Source organism: Colletes gigas, unplaced genomic scaffold, assembly GCF_013123115.1.
Source record: "Colletes gigas isolate AHSC1104 unplaced genomic scaffold, ASM1312311v1 Colletes_gigas_Sc00048, whole genome shotgun sequence".
Taxonomy (NCBI): Eukaryota; Metazoa; Arthropoda; class Insecta; order Hymenoptera; family Colletidae; genus Colletes; species Colletes gigas.
Genome location: NW_025106677.1, coordinates 473,193 through 489,289, shown reverse-complemented (window position 1 = coordinate 489,289; position 16,097 = coordinate 473,193). Strand labels below are relative to the sequence as shown.

At 34.3% G+C, this 16,097-nt stretch overlaps 2 protein-coding genes across 7 annotated transcripts in view; one reads left to right on the top strand and one right to left on the bottom strand.

The window, feature by feature from the left end:
* LOC122403258 (homeobox protein PKNOX2-like) overlaps positions 1–9,854 on the top strand; it is a 36,591-nt gene extending 26,737 nt beyond the window's left edge. For all 5 annotated transcript variants that reach the window (XM_043406673.1, XM_043406671.1, XM_043406668.1 and 2 more), the window contains 2 exons: positions 1,262–1,620; positions 8,872–9,854. In XM_043406673.1, the coding sequence (XP_043262608.1) occupies positions 1,262–1,585 (324 nt within the window). In that variant the 3' untranslated portion in view covers positions 1,586–1,620; positions 8,872–9,854. The remainder of the gene's footprint in view (positions 1–1,261; positions 1,621–8,871) is intronic.
* An 871-nt stretch (positions 9,855–10,725) lies between these two features.
* LOC122403256 (nicastrin) lies at positions 10,726–15,922 on the bottom strand. Of its 2 annotated transcripts, none has more exons than XM_043406666.1 (8): positions 15,592–15,922; positions 15,183–15,281; positions 14,697–15,034; positions 13,863–14,259; positions 13,375–13,771; positions 12,847–13,295; positions 12,023–12,215; positions 10,726–11,950 (listed from the first exon to the last, which is right to left on the bottom strand). In XM_043406666.1, the coding sequence occupies exons 1-8, from the start codon at positions 15,644–15,646 to the stop codon at positions 11,920–11,922; spliced, it is 1,959 nt and encodes a 652-aa protein (XP_043262601.1). In that variant the 5' UTR covers positions 15,647–15,922; the 3' UTR covers positions 10,726–11,919. The 2 variants fall into 2 exon arrangements, with proteins under 2 accessions (XP_043262601.1, XP_043262602.1); XM_043406667.1 differs by having other exon boundaries at positions 10,726–11,938; positions 15,592–15,921.
* Between the last annotated feature and the right edge of the window lie 175 nt (positions 15,923–16,097).

Genomic DNA, 16,097 nt, shown 5'->3' with positions numbered 1-16,097 from the left:
GGCCTGCGTTTGCCGCATGGGCCCCGTTCCAAATGCCCAGGGCGAAATCGCCAATGGATCAGTTGTTTTTCATGAACATAATATATTCATGATAGACGATTCGCAGGTATGAGTTGGGAATGTGCAGGTTAGTATTCAGTATTCACATCATTATATTTCGTTCAATCAATAAAATGTCACTCCATTCACTATTGTAAGTGACGCATTAGTCTGAATACTAATCTGCACATTCCCAACTTATACCTGTGAATTGTCTACCATGAATATATTATGTTCATGAAAAACAACTGATCCATTGGGGATTTCGCCCTAGGCATTTGGAACGGGGCCCATGCGGCAAACGCAGGCCCAACACGGCACTGAAATGAAGGTGGTGGGGCACATTTGCCTTCCCAATCTGCTAGAGTATCGCTTACACCCCTCGGTTTTTCCTCAGGTGCCTACCCGAGGTCCCTCGGGCCGGATGGGCTTTTACTACCGGTTTCTTTTGTTCAAAACCGCAAAATCTCGAACTTTGAGGCCATTTTTCGACATTATCCCATCTGATATCGAAGTTAAAAATGGTATCAGTCGATTCGCCTTGGCGAGACCTTTCCAACGGTGTATAGCATATGCTGTACGCTCTTGGGTCAGTAAACCCCTCTATGACTTAACATTGTCCTTTCTTATCTACATAAAAGTTAGACAGTTTTCTTTAACGAAATAGATCACATGATACAATAGTTTATTCTATATCTGTTATTCAAGTGGTTCTTAACATTCTTTTTCATGGGCTACTTTTGGTAGTCCAATGATACAAAATTGTATCACTTGTGAGATTCGAATCCAGAACCTTGTCTGCTTTGATCCATGTAATTTTTAATAGACATGTAACCGTGTACTATTAATATTTATTATTTTGTGCAATTATTTCATGTAAAATAATCGAATTTTCAGTTACACAATTTGCAAAGATGTACAAGCAATAAAAAATATATCATTTTTTCAGGTTGCAACAGTGTTTCAAATAGCAATGTTTATTCAAATAATTAATTACTAGTTACTTTATAATTCATATTGCATTTGCAAATTTGATTTCCCTTATCTGAAAACCGCTTATCCAAACAGATCTGTTTCCCAATTAATTCGAATTGAATTGATGTTCTGTTTACAACTGTACTTGACAATTTATAAACATTATTCTATATGAAATAATCGCACAAAATCGAGTGTCCACTGCTTTAGGATCAAACGTAATTATTAATTTTACAATTCTACGCAGCATCCATATCCTACGGAGGATGAGAAGCGTCAAATCGCGAGTCAAACGAACTTAACGTTGCTGCAAGTAAATAATTGGTTCATCAATGCTCGTCGACGAATCCTTCAACCGATGCTCGACGGTGCCGGGGCAGACCCGGTGCAACGTGCAGGAAAACGTCACAAAGTGTCGAAACACGTCGTTCAACAGCAGCACGTGCAGCAGCAACAAGCCAGTGGCTGGCAATCCGAAGACTCCGGGAGTGATTCAGGCTCCAGCGACGGTGAGGGAGGTGCCGATAGATCGAAAGATGGTAACGATAGTGACGAAGATGATCTTCACTGACCTCTGTCGATCACCGAAACGTCAACCTCTTTACGGTACCTTCAAATCCAGTTGCTCATTACAGTATTAAGGTATTCGAGAATAGATTTCGCTTTAACTGTCAAATACGTAATTATTCTCGCGAAAATCAAGGGTATATCGATCGAGGTTATCACGCTCTCTTATCGGATTCGACATATTTGATCTCCTTTTACCATCGATGGAGCCACCACCTTCATAGATTTATAACTCGTCTTCAATTGTTACTTATCATAGTCCGAGAATGTTCGAATTGAACAGACACTGGGAAAGGGTAGTTCGATTGGTTCTCATGTTTCTTGTTATTCGTGAAAGTAATTTATTCGGATTTCTGTCGGAACGGAGATTCTTTCGAAATTGTTATCTGTTTATCAGTTTTTTTTTTGTTTATTCGTTGCTCTGTAAGCTATGGTCGAAATAGTTTCTTTGAATCTTTGTTTCTTGCAGTTGCGTTTTTTTTTTATAATAATTACATATTCAGAGTAATAAACAGAGGTGCTATGAATGTAGCACGAAGTACTTCCGAAAGATCTCGTGTACTCCGTAACAGGTCATCGTTTATGTCTTTTAGGTCATTGAACATGTCGAAATTCCTCTAGGTAATTCAGTAATTCGTAAAATCATTTAGTTTGTCAAAGCGTAGAAAAAAAAAGACGTAAATATACACGAGGTCTTTATGAAATAGAAACATTTACGTGTAATGTGTACATTTTTCCTACAATACGACTCATGAAATTAGTCATGATTCTATTCGTTTGATGGTGCAGTTAACAAGTCATAGCTAAGAAACTAAGAATAAGTCAGTGTTGCTATATTTTTATATCCGACTTCATTTCCGCTGAAGCAAACATTTTTTTACAGCGTTTAATTATTACGATTGTGTAAAACAAAAAACAAAAAAAAAAGAGACAGGTACACAAAGATGATCTGACATCTAAATTTCATGCGTGCAATTTCAAACATCTAGTTTCTCTGACGAGCTTTATTTACTATTAGAAATTTAAAAATATATGCTACAATTACTAACGTTTACTCCCTAAATTTCGTACACGAAAGAATTGAAATAAGTATCGAACGTTTTTCGAGCAAGCTAGCTCGTAATATTAAAATTGAATGGAAAATCAGTTTCTTAGTTCAATCGACCTCACATAACCTATAATTCCTTAATAGTTCTAACCCGGGGTAGATATTTCTGTAAGAATTTTTAGTACATGTCTATATCGCTATTGAAATCGTCCAAATGAGACTATGTATAGTATTAGGAGTTGTATAACGACAGAATTAAGTGGTCGTTGTCAACCCTTCCTAATTAAAATAAGCTACGACGATATTGTCCTTACAATTAACGTTACAGATGTCGTAACGACCGGTCAACAACACGTGAAAAGAAAGGATCTGGAAAATTGTCTATAAGGGATTAAGATAAATTCGCTGGCTATTGTTCTCGCACGATTTTTACGATCTCTCTCGAATTCGTGCAACGGATGATCGTTCGGTCAATAGATAATAGCAATCTCGATTATGTTTCCTTCGTGCCATTAAAGAGCGTGGTAACTTCCGCGTTTAGTCTTTGTTCAGCTCTGCAGTGTCGTGACATAGCGAAGTGCTATCCCTCCAAGATAATAATAATAACAATAATAATAATAATAATATTAATAATAATACTATTACGAGTAATAACAACAACAACAACAATGATAATATAATACTACTTTAAATATATGATGATTATATTTTTAAACTCTAAGTGTCGTCTTTAAACGCGTGTACCGCAGTTTAACGTGATGTGGTACTGCTGTACATACGGAATACAATACACAGAACTGTTAGAAATAAAGGAAGAAAATATTAGCGATTACCATTCTTCCGTGAGAAGAAGGCACTGCATGTTTACATCCCCACTCCTGTTGCAGTCCACTGATTCACAGGTATTGGTCGAAAATGGTGACGAAGATCGGTGACAGCCAATCAGCGGACTGCAGCAAGAGTGGGGATGTAAACACACTGTGCCTTCTTCTCGTGGAAGGACGACACCTGAAGAAGGAGATTAACGATATAAAAAAACCTTCCTTGTAACTGAAAACGAAACGGAGAGCAAAGCAAGAAAGAGAGATAGAGAAACGTCTAAGGCTCGACGACAAGCACATGCCATCTTAGCATTAAGTGTTCATACAGTCGCTGTCTGCATATGATCGTGTTGCGTTTTACTAAAAGTAGCAATCAGATCGCGAGTGCTGAATACTTAGCGACGTGTGTACTTTTTAACGGCATAAGTATTAGAGTGTATACGGAACCATGGTTCCGAGATATTCGATCCGATATCATCGACATCACTTCAAATTCCAACGATATAAGATCTGTATAGATACGTATAATGTTCTTCCGGTGTACTTGTCTTCGATTGTCCTTCAGTTTATTTCCAAGCGTTCCGTCCATCGCATTCTAACACCCAAAAATGTTGAAACTATCTTAAGATCTTCGATTGTCTTGGAAAAGCGGTTCTAACGGGATAAACGTTTCTGACATCGATAATTAAAGCTTTTGAAATTTGTAATAGCTTATAGAGATCGTATTGTTTCTATATGATCACATCTACTGTTTCTAACAGCGGTTTCAAAATTTCTCGAATTTCTCACGCTTTGTCCTTGCACGAGTAAAGCACGAATAGAACTGTAAATTCATTGTACGACCCTAAACATAAGCGTTATGTTGTATCGGTCAGAACAATATCAGTTGGTCGCTGAGGGCCAACAACGAACGGCTAACCCGTTGCTCTATCTTTTGTACTTTGTACCAACCTATTGGCACGCGCTGTCTGACTTTCACAAAGATACAAACTAGCATGTAAAAATGTTCTTCGATGGCCAATTGAGTTTGAATTTCACGCGTTTCACGATGGGAAATGTAACTTGCAAAAGCGTCCAAATTCGAAAAGCTTTGAAGCTTCAGTGAATGCAATAGAAAACACGAACCGTGAAGATGTTTATTTGCAACGAGTTTTATAGGATTCCTTAACAGACAATGATCATTTTATATTTCAAATATTTTATTCAAATTAATCATTTTATATTTCAAATAATCAACTGTCTGAAATTACAGTCTCTTTGTATTTTAAATCACGTGTCCTTTTCTGAATATTATGGATACTTTGAAAAGATTTATTATTATAGTTCAATTAAAATCGATTGACTGCTCAAAACCATCAAAGGATTATAACCATCATACTGTTTAACTATCTTCTGCCATTGGTGGAAAAGTAGAAATATTTAGTGTGATTTAGATTCAAGAAAATGGCCTTGAGCAATCAATTGACCAACTATAATAATCTATACTTGCTAGTTTTACAATAGCCTTATCACTTTTCGCTATTGGGTTATCTTGTGTTTTATTTGTTAGTTAGCACTACGCGTGCTCGCTTTGGTGTCATTATTATATGTGAAAACGTGTAACAGGAATGCTCCATTCGGACAATGGAGGATTTACTGTGTTTGATTAACTAGATCAACGCTAGTTCACTGATTTTAATCAGGGATGGATGAAAAGTATTTCAAAAAGTATCAGAATGATGAATAATACATTGTATTCTGTTTGTAGTCGAACGCTTAAAAGTATTCACATATTGTATTCGTTACCTGTGCAACTATAGAGTACTTCATTCAATTTTAGTATTCAGTACCTTTTAATCTAGGTAACTAATAACGAATATGTGAGATAAGAATTAATTTTGTAACTTAATAGTTACATGTATGTCGCCATCGTGTGTATATGGTATTAAAGCGATGTTTGCACCTTATATTTTCTATAAATAAATAATATTATAATAATATACATTCTTGTCATAAATCTATGTATTTTATTATTTATTTATACGTCAATTTCGAATACATTTACAAACTCATCAATTTCATTACTTATTAACACATAAATTTAGAAATTGATAAGTATTTATAAGAATGATGAATCTGTTGATCAAAAGTACATGATTAGATTTGTAAACTTCTGAAGGCTATAAATTTTATACAAATTTCTAAAGATTATAAACGTCCAAATAATTTCTGAAGTATCTATATATTTAAAACATTGATATTGTTTTTAATTTATTTCTATTAAAAATTTGAAAAACAAACGTCACGCTAATACTACATACATACGGCTTGAAACAATAGTGTATTTTTATTCGTCAATGAAACTGAGTATAAATATTTTTTACTAATCAGATACCGGATACAAACCAATGTATTCGGTATTCAAGCGATGCGACGAATGCAAACGACAGGAGTATATAATACTCGACAGCATAAATAAATAAAAAACGTAAGCGGACGTTGATATTTGATCACTACAGAATATACAATATGTCAAGATGTTCGCCAGTTGTTCCTAAGCACCGAATACAAGTATTAGTATTTTAGATCTATTTCGGTTAGAAGATCATTAAAACGTACCCATCTCTGATTTTAACGGCAGACAACATAGCGCTTAACAAAATGTCATCGACTGACGAGATTAAGCTCATAGATAAACAACGATAGGAGACAAAGGAGCACGTCGCTAATAAAACATCCGAAACATACACCGCTGATCCTCAATGCGCTTAGAAGAAACACGTCTCGTACAAAAGAGAGGTCGAAGCCATCGATTAGATCGGTAATCACTCCACTAGTATCCTACATACTTCCGGTATTGATGTACATAGCCAACTGGCACAGAGTGCTTCCATTAGTGGCTCTACGAGCTCATTTTCCCCGAGCATCCTAGGCATACCAATTTCGAAATCAGTTGCTGTTTGATCGTATTGTGGCTGCGCGAAACTTTAGAAAAACTAGATCAGGCATGTCAAACACATCTTTGCTTGAAGGCCAATTTGCACTTTGCTACTACGTCCCATTCCGCAGATGTACAATTATTTTTAAGGCCAATCCTACACTATAGTATCACGAGCAAACACGTGTAGGACGAATAAGACAATTTCTAAGCAAATGAGTAAAAAGATACATTCATTTATAAGATACCTTCTTTTTGCCTTGACGACAGTTTTCCATATTTAGAAATGTACTCAACGTTTATTTAGGTAATTATATAGTGTTGTTTAAAGTTTTACGTATATTGGGATTCTTTTATTGTAAACAATTTTGAAACATGTTGCTACAACAATCAACTCTTAACTCTTTGTGGCAGAGGAATTCAGATAATAAAATAGACCCATGTTGCATAGAAATTTGATTGTGTTTTAAATTAAACGAAATTGGTATATTATTATTAATAAAGGTATCACATAATGTAAAAAAACAGAAAAAAATAGTAATAGGAGAAAAAGATTGTCGCGATAAAACTTCCGCTTGCAACAATTGATGAACCTGTATTGGCATGTTGATTGTTGCCAACGCAAATGAATACATTTGTAACGTTTGTTGAAGATATTACCTACTGCTTTACGTAAATAAGACGAAATATAAACTAAAAATGTCCCACCATGCATTACGGTGCATCAAAAAGGCGGGACACTTTTAATCCCAGCGTGCCCCAAAGAGTTAAATAGGTAGTACTGTTTTGCAGACAAGAAAACATCAAAATTTGATTTGGAGTTTTGAATCAATTTTATCAGGTCATAAGACTTCGTGTATGTTTGTTTAAGTACATTGTACATAAGAAATATTGATCGTTTACCAACAATTATCTTCATATATGATTTTTCATTGTGGCTAAATTAATTTCTCTCATAGAAATATTTTAACATGTTCAAGTCATTAAATATTTTGATTTTCAAACATGATCGTCTTGACTAAAGAATAAATGCTACATAAAATTCGTTAATACAATCGCATGAGTGATATGTTTCACAATTAGTAGAAGATATGGTAAAATTGTATTTAGTATGTTTACATTGCATCAAAAGTTTTCAAAATTGTAAGAAAGTATCGACCAGCTAATCTTTCGAATGTTCCGTTGTTCTTTATTGCTGAAAAGGATGTTCGCATAAATATGTACTCCTACATATAGATTGTTCGAGTAACAGAATTATAAAGAAAATCTAAAACAAACATAAAGGTTGAATAGATCGGGGTGTTTGGCATGCCTGCCCTAGACACAAGAAACGAATCGACCGAGAGGCTTAGTAAAACGATATTATCAGTTGAAGACAGCTTTTACAGTATAGCTCCATATACGGTGTAGTGACGTAAGGATTAATATCGAACGATCGCGGACAAACGGAAAATCAACGAAACAAAATAAAAAGGCATCGTCATTGTTGGAGCGTAAAACGAGAATTTGTACGACGTCTCGGTCGGATCAGCGAGAAACAGGTCCTCGATCGGTCGCTCTGATTAGGTCGTTGTTTACAAGTACCAGCAATAACGTGCACTTTCCATAAAAAAAACATAGAAAATAAGTCGTCGTCGCGGCTGGCGAATCACCTGGTACGGGACTATACTGTATTTTGACTAAGTATAATTATAAAATAATGATAGACTAAGAGGTAGGTTGTAAGGCTGAACCACGTATACGTATGTGCTGCGGCACCAGACGACTGTGATAACTCGGTGGGCGGTGCCCAGCCTCCTACTTCATTACTTGTATACTGAAAACTATGAAATACTTAAAGACACGACACACACGAACACAAACACACACAAATAGAAACATTTACCGAAAAGGTTGAACGTATGTTTGGAGCTTGCGTCGAGAGAAACTGCTACTGGATCCATAAGCTTCTTACATGTTACACTCTTGTTGCACACTCGACCTTCTACGCGATCAGCGACTCTCGAGTTGGGCACAATCAGTTTGAAAGTAGTTTGGCTTATTTTAGAAAATGAGAAAACGAAACTGATATTACAAACGCAATTTGAAATTTGTTACTTCTACAGGGAAACATGAAAGACTATTTTATCACTTAACCATGTTCGTCATCAGAAATATTTTGTTTGGTCGTCTCAGTTTCGTCGCGGGCTCGTTCTCGTTATTCGGACCAGAAATCAATTTTGTATAATAGTTTGATTGTAACGTTGAATCGATCGAAACTGTCAATACTTTTCTGGTGCATTTCTTTGTTATCAATCATAACCAAACTTATGGGTATAAGTGGTTATGAATTAGATGATAGACGTATATTGAACGAATATTGTATGCATCAATAAAGTATTACGACGTAGTGGCAAATTTTTTGTTCGTTATAACGAAAGATACAAATTTGAAAGTATCGCGATATTTAAAATCTTAATGTCAAAAAAAAAGGGTCTGAAGTATGAACATTTTCGTCCTTCCAGGTGCAATCGAGTACATGTACGAGAACGGATCTTCAAATAAAATCACTAATGTTACTGCTCATTAGCGATTGACGTGCAAGCTCTGTCAAAAATATTTAAGGAGATAGGAATGGACCAAAAAAAAAAAAAATAAGACAGTAACGAGAGTTAGTTTTGGTACGAGATCGAGTCCAACATTTTCAGTCTTTGAAATTGTTGAAACGTTATGTTTAATTATCCATATACTTTTATAGTCGGTGGTATTGAAAATCACATTAATATTATATTTGATCATTTCATGCTGTTCTTTACGTTGTATCGTTGGTTTCTTTACTGCGACAGTGTAACTCGAGAAAATATTCTGTTGACAAACTTATGTGACAATTCACGTTATACATACTTATGTACACTTTCCACACAAATCTATTGTATTCTTGAGAAACAATTTATGAGAATTTAAACATCGTTTCTCTGATTGTGATGCAAAAAAAAATGTAATTTCGTTTTATATTTGCGAATATATTCACCCAAACTTCAGGTTCTACTTTTCTTTGATTCTTCTTTTTACGAGCTAAGTTAGTTTCACATTCTATTAATTTTCATTTTCCTGTATTTCGTTAAATTTCTTTGTCTCATTGAAATGTTTTTAATGTTTGTGAATTATACAAAAGTTTCTAAGCAGCATATTTTGTTCCATGTGTTGTGACATGTATTCCATCTTGCCAAGAGTTCATTCTATAGTTTACGAAAATGTTCACGTATATATTGACAAATATTGTACAATTTGATATTCCAAGACGCACACGTGTATATGTATATGCGCTAATATAAAATTAAAGGACTTTCAAAGGTCCATTCCTAACTTAAGTGAAATTTTAAGTCGTAAACTAAACGTATTACATACTTACGTACATACTAAAAAGGAAGCATAAGTAAACAACTTGAATACTTCTCTCGTGTACATCAAGGTCCTGTTATAAGTTGTTTATTGATAATAAATGCCATCACGCTTGCAATGTGTCTTTCCGATTTTTATTGTAACCTTAAAATATAATTTCAGATAAACCTTACGTTTAGGGGAGGCAGCTGCAATGACCTTGATCTTGACATATGTTGTCAAAGTTACCTTCTTGAATGACCTTCAGAAGGTTTTAAAAATGTATTATTAGTACATATTATACTAGTATCTGCGTATACGTATACTCAATGTGACCTTGACGTTCACACAGTTTATGAAGGTCACACTCTTGAGCATCGTCGAAAAAGTTATAGCCACTTCTCGTTTTTTATTAAAAAGTTATTAGTATATCAAAATTACCGAGAACAAAAAACAAGAATATGGAATTTCGTTCCATGAGCTCTGCGGAGCATAAAATAAATCATATTAAATTCGTTTTGCAGACCCCCTCCTAAAGACTACACTAACTAATACCGACACCCATTTTTAATAAAATATAATTTAATATAATCGTTTTATTTAAATAAATAAGTTATCTTGTAAATTATGTTTATTTTTATATGCTAATAACTTTTGAATAAAAAACGAACGACGGCTAAAACCTCTTGGCTGTTACTCAGAAGGATGACCTTGACAACATATGTCACAGTCATTGGAGCTGCCAACGTAAGGTTTACCTAATTTCAGGTCCCCTTTTCTAATCAAAAACATTTCTGTCGAAAGAGATTTAATTATTCGTAATATCATTTACTACAAAAAGAATAAGTCACTTGGGAGGCTATAGTAAATTGTATTTAAACTTAAAGTATAAAATATTTTATTATCATTAATAAGACCACGTAATTCGTATATTTGACAAAACACCAAACAATTACGTCGCCCATCGCATCGTATATGTCTCTTAACAAAGTGTGTAATTGCAAGTAATCATAGGTAATTATTTATAAAAAAAAATCTAGATTTTGATTAAGAATAAAAGGATTCAGGATTAGTATCTCTGTTAGAGATACAAATTTCTTTTGCCTAGAATGTTTGTATGGTATCATTCGTAATTTTTGTGTTTGCATCAATCTTCACGCAAAGTATCTTGAAGTTTCTAAAGTACGATCGAAGAAAGTAAAATGATAATAAATATACAACAGTGTAATATACATTTCAGATAAGTTCCTTAATAATGGACTTACTTTTCTTTGACAAAATTTTATTGTAATCGAAAATGTTTTTATCAAATGAATTGCTTAACGTTTTGCAACGGGTAACAAAACTTTTTCTTAAATTACATATACATTGTTACTTTCTTTACTCAACTATTCAATACAATTCAATTAACTATGTACTTTTGGGTAGTATAAGCAAGGATCGTCTGAACGAATTAAATATCCTGCGCTTACATCGATTAAATTATAATACAAAGATGAAATAAATAAAGAAATACAAGACTGATTACTAAACTTATTAGCTATTAGATTTCAATAGACACATCACAAATTATTCACGATGCATTCAAATACGAATTAAATATATTGTATAACATATATAATACTAATGTTCGTGAAAAAGTGAATGACATAGAATTAAATGATCTTTCATAGTGCTTCGTCGATTATTTGCACCGTGTAAATAAAATGCGCACGTTTACAATTGTATACATAATGACTCTAACAAAAATCAAATGTGTAACGAACAGTTTTAGATAATATATACCCTGCTTATTATTGCGATACACGCGCAACAATCTCAGTATCGACTTTTCGTGGAATTAAAAAAAAAATTTCACGTTTTATTATCGAATACAAATGATCCATTTACAAAAATGTATTTACGTCAAAGTATAATCAACAACAGAGTCGGGAAAAGCAACGCGAAGGATCAAGCAAACGCACATGTTCTCGACGTACTAATAGCAGGTGCAAAAATTTAATTAAATTAGTTATCGTAACTTCGCGATAACGCTGGAATAAAACGATGGTGGTATCAGAATACACTTTAACATTCAGATATAAAAATTGTCCGAGGGCGTACCACACATAGATTCAAAGGCTAGTTATTGGGATATTTTTATCATTTCGATGATCCAACCTGGTCATTGATATGTGGTCCGCAGCGTGTCCCTAGCAGTTTGTTCCTCTTCTGGAATAATCACTTTAATTCGTAAATTGATAATAAATTTGAAACGGTCCTAGACAACTATTCTTTTTTAAATTGTCACTGTACCTTGAATTGAACAATATATCAGCTCGGGAATTAATAAACCATACAAAAAAGAATGCTAAGCCAGCTACCAAGCTACCTAGAATCATACTGAATCGCTCTGTAGCTGCTGATGGCTTTAGGAACATTCTTACGCTTAATGTTTCCCATACAGATTCTGTCCATGTAGAGTATTTTCCTGACTTCATATCATACCCTATTCGAAACGTTAAAATATTCAAATTAAAAACTGGTTAACCCCTTAACGTTCTTGCCCGAGTTTGACTGCATTGAGAAACGATGTTTGTTTAACGTAACAATTTCAGGGATAACGATATATGTTTTCCTTCCAGCTATATGCTAGATACAACATTGTGATAAATAAAAACCGCAATTTTATATAGCTGACAAACAAATCCAAAAAAGACAACTGAACACACTTGGTTAAGGAGTTAATTATGCAGAAAAAGGCAGCGCTTCATCGATTTCAATGACCTTGTGATATATTGTCAACGTCGACGTTCTGAATATTTTCATTTATACTTTTCTGCATAATTACCAAAGTTTGAAATAATTACCAAAGAACGTTTTTATTTAAGTGCAAATGTAACGTCTTTTCTTTAAATTTTGATCATCCATAATCATTCAAAAGAATTATCCAAGAATTGTCTATCAGTTAGGACTATATTGTATTTTCTAGCGCTTTTAATTCTCACACAATACCTTATTTTTGGTACAAATCATGCGTGTTTATAACGTATCCGATTACGGATTCATATTTTGTAATGTCTGAATCCCTTTAATTTCATTCGTATGATTATTAGTAATAATATACAGGATACACTTACCATCGATGATAAATGCTGGACTCATAGCCGTGCTAAAATTCACAGTGGAATTAATGCACAAACCAGTAAAATTGTTACCAGCTGCCATCCAAACAAGATGGTTCTTATAACATGCGGTGTCGTTCATGTCTGGCAATTCCTTCCTAGTCAAATAAGCGAGAAGCTGACCAGTCAATGTCGTGGCAGTATTTGGTACTCTGTTTACACCGACATATAATGGCAGAACTTGATTGGTTAATTTAACACCTGGCGATGAAGCAGAACGGAACAAATTGCAATTGGGACTTTCCAGATAACAGATTAACATTTCAGAGATGTGATCTTTGACGTCAGATTGAAGGGATTCATCCGCGGATGGTGGCAGTTTGCCAGTCACGTTTTCATAAAGAAACTTGGCAACGTTAATTGCTATATTTGCTAAAGGTGCTGCAAGATCACTTGGGTCGCTTCTGAAAAGAGCATACACGTTCATCTATAACGTCGTAAATAAATCTGTTTCGCGCGTAAAACGAATGGGTAGAACAATACCTGTTAAAATGAAGGCCTTCTGCATCGTCCAATATACTGTTGTAGAATTTATTTTCAAATTGGTAACCATGATTACTTATAACGACGGCCGTTAAATCAGGATTTTGTTTTAAGAAACTTTGTATCGATGCAGGTGGAACGCTACCTTCCAGAACAGATGCATTCAGTGCTTTCTGCAGTTTATTTATCATTTTATTGTTCTTTCCATTGTTGGAGTGAAAATATAAATTTCCTTTATTTAGCTGACCAAATTCGATGACACATTTAATATCGTCAAATTTTAAGTTCACTCCGCCCAGTGCGTTGAAATTACCTTCTTTTAAATCATACACTAATCTACTAGATCCTATGTAATCAAAAGCTTCGCCATTTAATAATGAGAAAACCACGTTTGTGTCTGGAAAAAGAAAGAAAGACGTAGGTAATAATTAGAAAGTATTTACAAATGTATACGTATTACATTATGTCAAATGTACTATCATACGTACTGTCCGGTATTGTAACGTTTTTAAACAAGAGATTCAAATAATAGGCAGTGGCAAGTAGAGTTACTAATCCTGTTACTATGTTACCCGCTCCGGGTGATAATCCATCGAATAAAGACGAAGCATCCAATCTGGCTGTTACTAATGTAATGGAATTTTTGTCTTTATTTATCGGAGTTAAAGGCCAATGTATGTTTCTATCTCCCAAAGGATCGCAAAATTGCATTGGATTGAAGTTTACTTTAGAATCGCTGCGCTTAATGCAAGATTCAGAATTAATTGCGGCAAACATGAATGACTTCATTTCTAGCGCGCACAATGGTCGCGAGTGTTGAGTATCTAAATTTTGCGCATTGTGTTTTTGGAAACAAGACTTTATGGCTTCTATCAACGTTTGGTTCTGAAATTAATAATAAACAGCTTGTATTTTGTTCTAATTTCTATAAGTTACAAATGCAGCTCTCTTGGGTGGAAATTCATTATTTTATCGTTACTTTTGTAATTGATTGGTAAAAGTACACTTTTGAAACAACGTTATTTAAAATGCGACTTCAAATAACGTGTTACCTTATATCACAATTATATCAGAAGGTCAGGATTCTCCACAATGTTCACAATTTTAGTTTAGTAATTAAACGATTTGTCGGGAATCCTGAATCTTTTGAGAATTATCCCAATGATCGAGTTCCTGACATTTTCGGATTTTCGCACATTTGTAATGATTACTGATTTGATTATATGGTACGTATAATCGTTAAACGGATTATATTTTACGTTGTAAACTATCATTTTGTCGTAGATAGCAAATAGTATGACAAAAAAAAATTGAATTCTGACCTCTATGAAAAACATTGGAAAGGGCCAATCTTCCATAAGCAAAAAGGATCCAAATGGATTCCATGGATTAACATCGTTACACCTTGTGTATCCTGAATATCTGTTCGGACAAGTATCTTCCGGAGAATAATGATCAAGGCGTACATGACTGACATTTTTTGCTAATAAAACTCCATTTATATTATTTGTATTCCGTAATCGGAGTAGCATAGGTCTAGTAAACATAGAAAATGGAATGACTACTGTATATGGTCCAGCAGTAGCATTATGTTCGATCCAACTGATATTGTCTTCTTCTTCGATGAAATGAATAACACCAACGCTTCCTGACCTACTTGCTGTAAAAATAAGATATAATTTATAAGGATTCTTATAACAAATATATTATGTATCATGTATAATTTAGATTTAATAATTCATGTAAGCTGTTAATTTTCCATAGAGAATTGTAATAACTATTAATAAATATAGTGTCTGTCATCTTACAAGAACATCCAAACTGATGTGTTCCATTATGTCTACGGAAACAGGCAGAAACTCCTTCAAACGACATATAAATCATATCTTTTATTCGCTCTGCAGTCACTGAAAACACAGTTTCATTTTACGTTTATCGAATCTCATTGCACTCTTCCGATTTCGGGATTTATATAATGAATAATTTGCCCGCGTATACGGACGATCACAAAATATGATAATAAATGACAAATCAAATTTTTTTTTTAATTCATACTAGCTTAGATTATAAGTAAGAAAAATGAGCTGAACGATCTATTTCTGTAACAAAGAACAAAATGTACCTCCTCTAGGAGCGATAAAAGTTTTTATTGAAATTTACGGGATCTCTGTTTCCATATAGGATTCTGTGATTTTCAAAAATTTTGTATCGTCTTACCTAAATTTATAATAACAAATATTACAAGGTATCCCAAATAGAAACATTTTGCCATTTTTTTCTTTTCAATAACACCTATTAAAAATTTGATTTGCTATCACGACCACCAGTGCGGAGGGCCGACAGTTTACGAAAGGTTAGATACTATGACATAAACATAAATGCATCGCGCGAATAAAAGGAGAGTCGAATGTTCCTTATCTTCCTTGGTGCATTTGGCATTTAATGTAACAACGACGCCAACTCCCACCACTAGAGGAATACAAACAAACGTTAAGTCACACAAGTTCTTTAAAATGCTCGATCAAATTATCTCTTATGTTATAAACATGTGTAACTTCCGCGTAGCCAGTGATGCCAGAAAAGCACCGTCGGGTGCACACTCACACATGCTAGATACGCGTACGTGAGCTCGTGGAGTTTCGGAAAGACGACAAAGGCAAACTGACGCATGCCCTCTTTCTCGTTTCTCCGAAGCTGCCCGAAGTAATTTCGGACCGCTTCGT

Bases quoted from the DNA above. Each gene is read 5' to 3' on its own strand.
- LOC122403256 (XM_043406666.1), bottom strand. From the start codon at position 15,646: ATGGCAAAATGTTTCTATTTGGGATACCTTGTAATATTTGTTATTATA. The intron at 13,296-13,374 runs GTATTGTTCTAC...TGCTCTTTTCAG, and splicing joins GAAGGCCTTCATTTTAACAG to AAGCGACCCAAGTGATCTTG. The intron at 12,216-12,846 runs GTAAGTGTATCC...CGTTTCGAATAG, and splicing joins TCCAGCATTTATCATCGATG to GGTATGATATGAAGTCAGGA.